Raw genomic sequence first — 12,631 nt, 5'->3', positions numbered from 1 at the left:
TTGATTGATTAATTATGCCTCCTGTTTTGTGAATTTTGGTAGCTCTGGGATTTATAATATGCATCTTTAAAATTTTTAATGTTTTTATTTTTGAGAGGGGGGAAGGGCAGAGAGAGAGAGGGAGACACAGAATGTGAAGCAGACGCCAGGCTCTGAGCTGTCAGCACAGAGCCTAATGCAGGGCTTGAACTCACGAGTGGTGAGATCATGACCTGAGCCGAAGTTGGATGCTTAACCAACTGAGCCACCCAGGTGCCCCTATAATATGCATCTTTAAGCATCTACCTTAACATGATACAATATTTAATCCAAGATTTTTACAAGGCAATGTTTCTTTTTTTTTTTTAATTTTTTTTTAAACGTTTATTTACTTTTGAGACAGAGAGCATGAATGGGGGAGGGTCAGAGAGAGAGAGGGAGACACAGAATCTAAAACAGGCTCCAGGCTCTGAGCTGTCAGCACAAAGCCTGACGCAGGGCTCGAACTCATGAACCGCGAGATCATGACCTGAGCCGAAGTCGGACGCTTAACCGACTGAGCCACCCAGACGCCCTCTATACCCCTTATCCAGTCCCTTGTGTTATTACTGTCCTACATTTCATGTCTACGTTGTTATAAACTCTACATTGCATTCTTAAATTTTTGCTTTAAACAGCTAATTTTCTTTTAAAGAAATTTTTAAATGAGTCCGTTGTTGGCCAGTTCTTTACGTTAGCATACTTAAGCAAGCATGCAGGGAACCATTACATTATAATTGCAACCTGTCGCATTGAAACTCCAAACAAAATTTGTAATGTAAGAGATACTTACCGATGGAAAGAGATCTGAGAAATGGCCGAGACTTTAAATTTCTTTAAACATTTGAAATCTAGGTTAGTTGGTGTCTGTCCTTTGATTCAGCAACTATCTATTGAATGGCTACTCTGTGCCAGGTGTAGTGTTGGGCACTGAGGATTCAGCAGTAGAAAAAATGGAGCGTGTGGTATAGTAGGGCAGACAGATGACAAACAAGATAAATCTGTAACAAACGCACCATGGCATGTAGTGATGCGGTCTGAGGAGGGGGGAGCTACCTGTCGCATCTGGCAGTTTGGAGAAGGTGGGTAGGTAGCAATCTATAATTTCCGATACAGTGGCTGGGGATGTGCCACTGCAAAGGTGACTTTTGTGTCATCTCCTGAGTAAGTTCTAGAGACCTCCTGTGCAACACTGAGGCTGTAGATGACCGTGTTCTCTTGCGACTTAACAATCTCTTAAGAGGGTAGATCTCCTAGTAAGTGGCCACAACTAATAAAACCCCCAAAACAACTTAGAAGAGCAGCAAGCAACGTGGGTATTACAGATCCTGAAGCTCACGTGGGCACATTAATACAGTGTGACATTAATGGTGTTAATAAAACTTAACTATAATAATAAAAGATGGTGTTATTAAAACTTATCTACTGAAAGTGCATAATTATCTTTTATTTTAAAAATTAGACTGAGTCCCCAAGGCAGCATGTTTTGTTTTCCTTATCTAGGCTGTGGACAATGGAAGACGTGTTCAAAGCAACCTCACACGAAGAGTGTTCTTTCAAAAACTGTTAGTGGGGGTATTAAGGCTCTGTGCCACGATGAGGCTTTATGAAAGTAATTACTCTGAGTTCACTAATAGCTCCCCGGGGCCTGGAAAAACCTAAGGAAACATTAGCTTAGTGGCAAGGTACTAAATTAATTTCTAAGAAATATGGTTTGCTTGCTTTCCATCAACCATTTATTTGTGGTTTGCAAGTTGCCACTGTAACTTATTTGGGCATAGAAAATGCAGCAGATACTTAAATGCAAAATGTTTTTTTATTCAAAAGAAATAGCTCACTCCAACGTCTCACTTTGGCAAAGTCTGAGTTTTAATGAAACAGCTTCTTAGGAACTGTTCGGGCTCCTCTAAAGTAAATAAGAATGGTTATTAGCTGTACATGGTAATAAACTAATCCCTATAGTATACAATAGCTATTGTTAGAAATAAGTAACCATTTTAACATATCACACACAACAGCAAAATGCACAAAAAGTGTACACATATTCTACCCCTTTAATCAGTGTCTACCTTGTTAAACAGAACCTTTCTAGTGCCCGAAAAAGCTACTTTGCTACCCAAGCATGTAAAAGACCGGTACACTGACAGCTGTAAGACATTGATGAAAGAAAGCAGATGCGAGTAAATGGAAAGATGCTCTGTGCTCGGGGATTTGGAAGAACCCGTTTTGTGAAAATGTCCGTCCTACCCAAAGCAATCTATACATTCAGTGCAATCCCTGTCATATTTTTCACAGAAATAGAAGAAACAGTCCTAAAACTCTTCTAGAACTACAAGAACCAGAATAGTCCAAGCATCCTGTACATACAAATATTGAATCTTTATGTTGTACGCCTGGAAGTAGTGTTCTAGGTCAATATATTTCAGTCAAACAAGTAAACAAAATCACTCTAATGACCTTTCCCAGTCCTTATCTACTCCATCTCACCAAGGGAGACCGCTATTCTCTCACTTATAGATTGGTTTTGTCGTCGTTGTTTTTGTTTGAACTCGATACAGATTACACATTTAATCTGTTGCGTCTGATTTCCACTCAACAGGGTGCCCATGAGATTCATCCTTATTGTTCAATGAAGCAATATTTTATACTTTTCTCATTGCTGAATAGTATCCCATTGTATGAAAATGCCACAGTTTATCCATTTTCCCATTAATGAGGCTTTGACTCATTTCTAGTATTGAGTTACTGCAAATAATATTGCTCTGAACATTCCCATAGATACCTTTTGGTGTGCAATATGGCAGTGTAGTTTAAGGATGTTGTTGCTACCTGCTTCTGTGGCACGAAGACGCATCGTGATTTACAGGGTAATTTTATGTCACACAATAAAAAATTAGTCTCTGTGTTGTAATCACCTAGTGTAAGAGGTGTCAGAACTCCTGTTCTAGACCACTGGGGAAATCTGTTAACCATACAGTTGGGAAGAGGACTGCCTTGACAATTTTGTAGCCTCTCAAAAGAGGGAATTAGGGCAGAGGGGGTTGTAGGGGGTAGGGTCAATCAGAGGGTGGATTAAGGTCAGGTTTCCTCGAATTTTTCTAGTTTCAACATCTATAACTACAACAGAAGCCTTCTGATACCACCAGATCTTTTAGCTAAGCCACCACTGCTTTCTAGGAAACTTAATGTCAGTCGTTCTGTGTAAAATGTAAACATTTCTACTTATTTATATGGAAGCAATCACAATCATTAGGGAAAAGAAGCCAGGGTTTAATGTATGAAAAATTATTAAATTGGATGCTGCAAGTGGGTGAATTTTATGGTACCTAAATTATATTCCTGTCTGGCTTTTTGGAAACAAAAGAAGCCTTGGTTAAAAGTTGTAAGACAAAATTCTAGGCCCGCCTGTTCCATCAAGTAGCTATTTATTCAGTCGGTAAATATTTGAGAACTTGTAGGCACAGGAAATCAGCTGGTAAGAGACTTCCTAAAGTACTGGTGGGGCGTGAGTTTGTGAGTGCACGCGCAGGCACAGGAAGAGCCACATTCAGACACAAGTGTCTGCCTTGTAGCCATCAATGTGAAAGAATGCCCGTGTGACCCAAGGGCAGAAAGGGGACCAGAGCACGGAGCCAGAAGAGAGGCCACATAAAGGAGTTTTGTCTTTTTCTTTTGAGCAACAGAAAGCCATTGAGTTTTTAAAGGCAAGGGGATGGTGACATCATATTTTGTGTCTTGGAAAGACGGCTTTGCTGCCTTAAGAATTATGAATTCGAGATAATCTGAATTTCCAAGAGTGGAAATACACTCATTAGGAAGCCACGGTCTGGGGTGAGAGATGACGGAAGTTTGGGACTGGTGAGAGGGAGTGAGATGTCAAGATAACGCAGAGATGTCTGGAGGGTAGAACTTGAAGAAAAGAGGGTGTCCTAGTAAGTGAAGCTTCATAGGATTGTAGGGTAGGCCCCAAAATTACCCTCTTACTGACCAGTTTTAAAATAATATAGTTTGCAATTAAGAGGAATGAACGATTGGGCGTTATTTTCGTATTCATGTACCTGTTGGCGTCATAACTTCACTCCCACCATTATTGATGCTTTTTAAAAGCATGCATTTGATTCGTCGTGATGAAAGTAGGCCGAAGGCATTTGTAACTCAAGTAATTTAAAATGCAGTATGTTTTGCTCCTCCCACGTGATCTCTGTTTCAACGACTGTGACTTGGTGTTTCTCTCCTCAGTATTTGATTTTCATCAAGCAGCTGATGGTATCCAGGAGCAACAGAGACAAGAACAAGCCGGGAAAAAGTACGTGTTTTTGTTTTTGGTGCAGTTTAAGCAGATCCAGACCCTTATGTTCAAATCCTAGGCCAGAGGTTTAAGAAAAATTACTAGAATATGTTTGGATTTCAGAGGAAATCGATAGGGTTGTGACGATAAACTTAGAGAAAATAGCACAAACAAAATAGTCGAAGTAACTCCATTCTTTGTAATGATCTGACCACAAGAAGTGCCTCTTTGTTGTCTAACTCAAAGCCCGTTTTGATTTATTTTTAAGCTTGGGTACCACAAAAAAGGGCATTGGCCCAGTTTATTCTTCCAAAGCTGCTCGGAGTGGACTGCGGATGTGTGATCTTGTTTCTGACTTCGAGGGCTTCTCTGAGAGGTAACTAACTTGTGTTTCAGAATGGAAAGAGCACATGGGATTTTGGGGATTGTTCATATCCAGGATGCAAATTGGTAAAATCAGTATTCTAGTTGAATAGTGGCGTTTGGCTCTTTTGTTTGGAGTATTAAAGTTACTTTTTATTACTTAATTTCAAATTAACTTCATGAAAAGTAACATCTTGTTGGTATCCTAGCAGTACCCCAAGAAGGCAAAGCCAAAATTATACGTAGGGATTGGAGTTTGGTATAGTTTGCTGAGAAATAGATTCCAAGGGGGTGTGGCGGTACTGTGGTTGGGTTACCGCCCCCTAGAGTCTTGACCCCTCAGATTTTCAGTTCCAGAGACTCCCCCAGCCTAGACATAATTAGGCTCTTAGGTACTGGTGAACTATTTAATATTTAAGCTCACCTTAAAAAATAGAAATTGCCTCATGGATGCTTACTCTCTAGAAAAGTCTCCATGAGAAACCTAATAATCATCAAAGCTGTGTGGTGACTCAGTGACAGGGAGTTAATTGGTTGTGTCTAATGACAGGTGGCATCAAAGACCCGATGGCTGAATCCATTTTCAGGCAGCAGTTTGTGCCATCAGGGCACCTCCACTGAGATTACTGGAGACCAGTTGCTAAATTCTGCCTCTGTCTCTTTAAAAAGCATTGTGTAGACTGTCTCCTTTTGTTTGTTTTTTTTTTTTTTTACACAGCGCAATATAATTTACACTGATTTAAGTCTACTGGTTGCACATCTTAGGCCATCCCCTTCCCTCCACACACATCACCCTAATTATATGATTGGCATTCCTACATTTGAATTTAAAAATATTTTGAATGTGTCACTCATTCATATGACCGATCTCCTGTGTAGCTTTTATGTCTTAGAATGTAGCTTCAGTCCTGGATTGATTTGTTATGAAAACCACTTATCTACAGAAACCATTTGAATCAAGTGATCTATTCAGACTGGTTTTACGCAGAGCGAACATCTTGATTTATCCGTGTTTCTCAGGTTCAAAGTTCTGGCCAACCAGTACAAATCTATATACCCCACTTTGGAAATCGACATTGAAGGCGAATTACAAAAACTCAAGGTAATGCTTTCTGGCCCCTTTAATGTCCTTTTAAAAAAGTCATTTGCCAGATTGACATCTCAGATCCTTCATTCGGGCTTTGTGTTAGGACCTGCAAACATAAGAATGAAGAGCATACAGTCTCTAATTTCCTTTATGGAAATCACATTGTGACTGGGAAGATGTACATTAAATGATTTACGGTGTAATAAGTACCACACAGACTGTGTAACATACCGGAAGTAAGGACTGGTATGGCAAATTATTGTCCTTTTTAAGTCTGAAAGCATAAGGCCTACCGAAAAGGACAGGGCATGTTTGAGTCACTTGGCGTGATGTGGCTGAAATGAAATATTGGCGGGGCGGGGGTGGGCGGGAGGTCTTCTGGGGGTCTTCTGTCTAGCGATAACGATTTTAGCTTCTATCCTGGAGTTAAGGAAAAGCTATTGAGTAATTCTGAGCAGAAAAAAGACTCGATGTGGATTACGTAAGAAATAAAAATCCCTCCTAGCAATGTGGAGCAGAGATCAACAGAGGGACGGCCGGGGCTGTTGACTTTTAAAGCTGGCCAGCACGTTCCGGAAGGAGGGCCCCCGGGGCCGGTCTCTTTAGCACTGTTCTCTTACGAGACCAAGGTGATTGGCAAAGGTTGGGCCCACGTTTGGCAACTGTTAGGTGTCAGGTGCCCGAGTTAGTAGACGAGTCTCCTGCCTTCTCCACCTTCCATTCCTCCCTGGTCTTTGGTGAGTTTCAAGCTGCTTCCCGTGTATCTGATTATTACTCCTTCTCTTCTGTAAATTGGTATGAACATCAATTCCAGAACTGAACAGGAATTTACAAACTCCTATGTTATTCTAGAATGATTATAGACTTTAGGCCTATCTACTCACTAAATTCCTTAAAAAAAAAAAAGGAAAAAAAAAAAAAGACCTCCAAGGAAGATTCTAAATGCTGAGTATTTAGATTTCAGGGTATTGCTCATTGCTTAGGATACACTGCCATTGTTTTTCGTTCTATCATGCGGCAAATATTTTAAATTTATTGCTAGCAACTTGGAAATATGTATGTGCTAAAGTATGGTTATGGCTTTTCAGTTCCATTTTATGCATGTTTCATGTTTCATGTGAAGTAGATGAATAATAATGAACAGAATTGGGTAAGAAGATTCTTAATAGGTGCTATTTGTTGAACCAGCACTTGAAGGAATAAGGGACATGATGAACGGTATGGTCACTTCAGGCATAAAAAAAGGACTAAAACAGGAATAAGCAGGAGACCACAGCCAAGGTGGGGGACCATACTTTGATCAGTTGGTGTAACACATTCTGGTGACTTCACAAGTGGATCTTGGAGTTTCCATACTAGTCTGGCTAAATATTGAAACATAGTTGAAACTAGGGGTTTGCTTCCTTATTTGTTTTTGAGAGGCGGGGAGAGGGCATGGGCACATGTGCACTCATGCGAGAGGGGGAGGGGCAGGAGGAGAGGGAGACAGAGAATCTTAAGCAGACTCCATGACCATCTCGGAGCCCGATGTTGGGCTGATCTCACGACTGTGAGATCATGACCGGAGCCAAAATCAAGAGTCAGACGCTTAACTGACTGAGCCACCTACGTGCCCCGAAACTAGGTTTTATTGTATTTGTACCTTAGGCCTTGAGGGGACTCTTGTTTATATGACGTTTTTAATTGAATTCTAAAATTAAGCAGGATTATTAATGCTTTTAATATGTTTTGTGAAAATTTTTTAATGCTCGTGTGTAAAATAGTATTTGATATTACCTACTAGTAATACTGCTGAGCTATTGCTATAATGGAATACGATGGCAAAAGAGTGTTAACAATCAGTTGTCAATATTTGCATGACACTGGTGACCCGCACCAACATTTTGACAGTCACCCTGATGCAAGTTGCAAAACTCATGGTTACAAATGGATTGTAAATGTAGCTTTTTCAAGACCTCACCGGTGGCAAAAGCACAATGTAATATACCCGGTTCTTCTCGTTTTTCTGCAAGCTGGTTTGTGAAGAATGAGTCTTGGCCACGAGGAAGGTTGTCATCAGAACTTGCAGTAAGGTTAATGTGGAAGGGTCTCTTTTCTGGTTCTGGAGAATCAGGACGAGAGACCAAAGCTAGTCCAAATGTCCAGTAGACTGAGTACCATCACCAGCCCCTCCTGTTTTGCGTTAGTTAAGTCTTACCTGTCTTAGAGTCAGGTAAGTTTTACTTGTACTGATCATGTTGTACATTTATTAGTACACACTGGAATTGGATTTTGTCTTTGCCTGTAGGGTTACATGGAAAGGATTAAACCAATGGTGAGAGATGGAGTTTACTTCCTCTATGAGGCCCTACATGGACCACCAAAGAAAATCTTGGTAGAAGGTGCGAATGCAGCCCTACTAGATATTGATTTTGGTGAGTGAGCTATGACTTCATGGGGGCTTAACTGAGCCCTAAAGTACTTAGGATATAAATAATTAACGTTCCCGTACAGGATTTTTTTTTTAACTTTTAAAAAACTTTTATTTAAATTCTGGTTAGCATACAGTGTAATGTTAGTTTCAGGTGTACAATATAGTGATTCAGTAATTCTGTACATTACTCAGTGCTCACCACAAGTACACTTCTTTTTTTTTAATTATAATTTTATTTAATGTCTCCAACATTCAATTTGAGTTTCTTTTTTTTAATTTTTTTAATTTTTTAAAATTTATATCCAAATTAGTTAGCATATAGTGCAGCAATGATTTCAGGAGTAGATTCCTTAGTGCCCCTGACCCATTTAGCCCATCCCCCCTCCCACAACCCCTCCCGTGACCCTCTGTTTGTTCTCCATATTTATGAGTCGCTTCTGTTTTGTCCCCCTCCCTGTTTTTATATTATTTTTGTTTCCCTTATGTTCATCTGTTTTGTCTCTTAAAGTCCTCATATGAGTGAAGTCATGATTTTTGTCTTTCTCTGACTGATTAATTTCACTTAGCATAATACCCTCCAGTTCCGTCCACGTAGTTGCAAATGGCAAGATTTCATTCATTTTGATTGCTGAGTAATACTCCATTGTATATATATACCACATCTTCTTTATCCATTCATCCATCGATGGACATTTAGCTATTGTTGATAGTGCTGCTATAAACACAGGGAGTGCATGTGTCCCTTCAAAACAGCACACCTGTATCCCATGGATAAATGCCGAGTAGTGCAATTGCTGGGTCGTAGGGTAGTTCTAGTTTTAATTTTTTGAGGAACCTCCAGACTGTCTTCCAGAGTGGCTGTACCAGCTTACATTCCCAGCCTTACAGGATTTTAAAGCCAGGCTTGTATATTCAGGAATGATGGAAGTTTGCCATCTGCCACTCATCTGTTTTTTGAAAAGAATGTTGTGGAAAATATAATACATGTGTTAAGTTTTGTAGTTTATGAGAAAAATGAAATCACCGTTTGGGTCAGTGGGTTCGGGATTCTGTAAACTGATTTTCATTGTTTGGTTCATGCTCCATTTGGTGATGAGAGGAATCCTATGGAAGGATCTTTACTTTTAATTCAGCCTGTCTTTAAATATCAAGAGTAAACCCTGTCCTTAAACATGTCCACTCTAAGGTCTGTGGAAATCTGTTTAACATCTTGGGTGTGAGATTCTGAGCACATTAGGGTATTTCTTCCATCTTCGAAAAGTGGACGAGTCAATACCGTCCAGCTACTGCCCTATCAGGTTGTTGGCCTCTGCCTGAGCCTGATCCCTCAGGATAAGTCTGATTGTTCTCAGCTCTCACTGACCTTTCATCGGCTTTTGACTCCCAAGTAAACCAATTAAAAAGTGTATTTCTATTACAGTAGATAATGGATTTTTGACTGCTTAATATGTCTGTGCAGTCTGGGAAGAAAGCAGAGTGTCTGATTAGCTTAGTGGATAGTTTAAGTGGGGATCCAGGATCTTTGGGGCTGGGGGAGTACACCCTTCTTAGCTTCCCTTGTCATTTTGGGGATTCTTCCCTGAACAGAAATCAGAAGGAAGGGTAATGAAGACCACAGACTTTCATGGTGTACTGGTGTCACTCTGGGTTGCTGATGTGTCTTAAAAATTTGTATCAAGGAAGTAAGACAAACTTGTTTTCAAATTAACAGAAGAGTATTAAAAGTACGTAGATTGTAAGTCTACATAGTGGAAGAACACCAGGGTTTTGGCATCACGTCATCTAGCAGGCTTTGGCGAGCACCCACCGAGCAGAGCTGAGTAAGCGTGCACACGCCCACAGAGCCTCTCCAGTGCCCACACCTGCCAGCTCTAACCGCCCGTGTTGTTACCTCGTTACGGACAGAAAGGATCAAGAGGAAAACACTGAGCTTTTGAGGGGACGGTTCTAATCAAGTCTGTCCACTACCTGGAATATACTCAAATGTGGATTTTTCATTATAATTCTGTTTCCGAGTAACGTATGCCCATGTGTGTATAGTTTAATATTTGTTTCTTTTTTTAGGAACTTATCCTTTTGTGACCTCTTCAAACTGTACGGTTGGAGGTGTCTGTACCGGGCTGGGGATGCCCCCTCAAAATGTTGGAGAAGTATATGGGGTCGTGAAAGCCTACACGACTCGAGTTGGCATCGGGGCCTTTCCTACAGAGCAGGACAATGTAAGCCCGTTTTCAGTTGATCTAATTCCAAAAATGTTGTTGTTGGGTTTTTTTTTTTTAATGTTTGTTTATTTATTTATATTTGAGAGAGAGAGAGAGAGAGAGAGAGAGAGAGTACAAGTGGGGGAGGGGCAGAGAGAGAGGGAGACACAGAATCCAAAGCAGGCTCCAGGCTCTGAGCTGTCAGCCCAGAGCCCGATGCGGGGCTCAAATCCACGAATTATGAGACCATGACCTGAGACGAAGTCAGATGCTTAACCGACTGATCCACCCAGGTGCCCCCGAAAAACTTCTGGGGGCTCCTGGGTGACTCAGTCAGTTGAACGTCCAACTCTTGATTTTGGCTCAGTTCATGGTCCCAGAGTTGTTGGATTGAGCCCTATGTCCACAGAGTGTGGAACCTACTTGGGATTCTCTCTCTCTCCCTCCCTCTCTCTCCCTCTCCCTCCCTCTCTCTCCCTCTCTCTCCCTCTCTCTCCCTCTCCCTCCCTCTCTCTCCCTCTCTCTCCCTCTCTCTCCTTCTTTCTCCCCTCTGCCCCTCCCCTGCTCTCTCTCTTTCAAAAAAAAATAAATAAAAAATATAAACTTCTGTTCCCCCCCTCCCCCCTTAACAAATTCTTACCTTCCTGTGCACTTCACTGAAGTAGCAGCAGGTTAGCAACAAAAGAGAAGTGTTAGAGGGCACTTAAAGGTACTTGTGGATTATGGGCACCTGGGTGGCTCAGTTGGTTAAGCGTCCGACTTCAAGCTCAGATCGTGATCTCACCGCTCATGGGTTCGAGCCCTGCGTCAGGCTCTGTGCTGACAGCTCGGAGCCTGGAGCCCACTTCAGATTCTGTGTCTCCCTCTCTCTCTGCCCCTCCCCCACTCATGGTCTGTCTCTTTCTCTCAAAAATAAATAAACGTTAAAAGGGTGCTTGTAGGTGCAAGGCTACGAGAAGGTGGGTACACGAGGGAGATTAAGGTGGTGGAGGAGGAAGAGGTGGTTAAAAATAACGGCTGCCTTGCACTAGGAGCCTGTCAGGAACCAGGGCTGAGGAGAGTGACCTCCGGACCTGGGCTAACCTTCGCCAACACTCAGTGGTGGCGATGGCGGGCCAGGCACTGTTGAAGTGTTGTATACTCGGGAGCTCTGTGGACCTCACAACAGCTCAGGGAGCTGGGTGGTGTCACCAGCCCCTGCCCCCCCCCCCCCCCGCCCCCCGCTTCTACGCATGAGGAAACTGAAGCATGGAGAGTCACCATAACTTGCACATAGACAGGGCTGGGATTCAAACCTGACAGAGCAGCAGTCTAAAAACTACATAGTTGTGTCAATGTCAGAATATGAGAGGTAATGACTTTAATCGGAAAGGTGTAAAGTAGGGAATAGATAGACCATGGACGGAAGGTTAGGTTGTAGACAATGGCTGTGGCTTAGAACTTGGAGCGCTGTTGTCGACCTTCCTTCTCTTTGAAAGGGCATCGTGCCGTTAGCGACTCCTTGCTAGCTGAGAGTTTGTCTTCCGGTTTTCAGGCAGATCATCGGACTACAGTTGTTCTTGCAAATAATTGGCTTGTCTTTTGTAATAAATACTTACTGACAACTTTGTTTTTCATATGTAGCATTTATTATTCTTATATGTTAATCTAAATCTTAAGAAGTTATCTGACATCATAAAAATTACTGGTTTTAAAGAAATGGTGAAAAACGAAGCCAAAGGTGGATCGCTTCCAAATAATGCCTCACGCAACATCCATCATCTGGATGGAATTCTGTCTTCCACTTCGTTAGTTTTTGAGAGATGTTCATCTCTAGGAGACTTCGACTTGTTATATGATCTTAGATATAATCAATTCTACTAGATTTACAGCACTGGGAGTGTAGTCCAAAAGCCCTATTTTTGATTTCCCAGGAAATTGGAGAATTACTACAAACAAGAGGTCGCGAGTTTGGGGTAACCACTGGAAGGAAAAGAAGGTGTGGCTGGCTGGACCTCGTTTTGCTCAAATACGCTCATATGATTAATGGATTTACTGCGTGAGTATTCTCGGAAACATTTATTTCAGGAAAGTGCAGGAGGGTTCATGACCAAAGGTTAGTTTTTGTGGAGTGCAACCTTAAGAGTAGTATCCTGGTGGTAGTGTCACTCTTTAGCCCCCAAATGCAATTGTAGCTCAAAGTACAGGGGGCCCAAGATCCAGGGGAAGGGTGTCCAAGGGAAAGGACCCCACGTTGTCTTCCTAGACATCTGGGTTGGGAA

General features: G+C 41.7%; 1 protein-coding gene across 2 annotated transcripts in view; it reads left to right on the top strand.

Annotated features, from left to right (window-relative positions):
• The window catches only part of ADSS2 (adenylosuccinate synthase 2), a 36,942-nt gene that overhangs the window by 17,672 nt on the left and 6,639 nt on the right, over window positions 1-12,631 (top strand). For both annotated transcript variants that reach the window (XM_027046116.2, XM_027046115.2), the window contains exons 5-10: window positions 4,258-4,324; window positions 4,575-4,682; window positions 5,690-5,771; window positions 8,044-8,170; window positions 10,234-10,388; window positions 12,284-12,408. In XM_027046116.2, the coding sequence (XP_026901917.1) occupies window positions 4,258-4,324; window positions 4,575-4,682; window positions 5,690-5,771; window positions 8,044-8,170; window positions 10,234-10,388; window positions 12,284-12,408 (664 nt within the window). The remainder of the gene's footprint in view (window positions 1-4,257; window positions 4,325-4,574; window positions 4,683-5,689; window positions 5,772-8,043; window positions 8,171-10,233; window positions 10,389-12,283; window positions 12,409-12,631) is intronic.

The sequence above is a fragment of the Acinonyx jubatus genome, chromosome E4 (genome assembly GCF_027475565.1).
Source record: "Acinonyx jubatus isolate Ajub_Pintada_27869175 chromosome E4, VMU_Ajub_asm_v1.0, whole genome shotgun sequence".
NCBI classification, from domain to species: domain Eukaryota; kingdom Metazoa; phylum Chordata; class Mammalia; order Carnivora; family Felidae; genus Acinonyx; species Acinonyx jubatus.
This window is presented reverse-complemented; position numbering and strand designations above follow the sequence as displayed.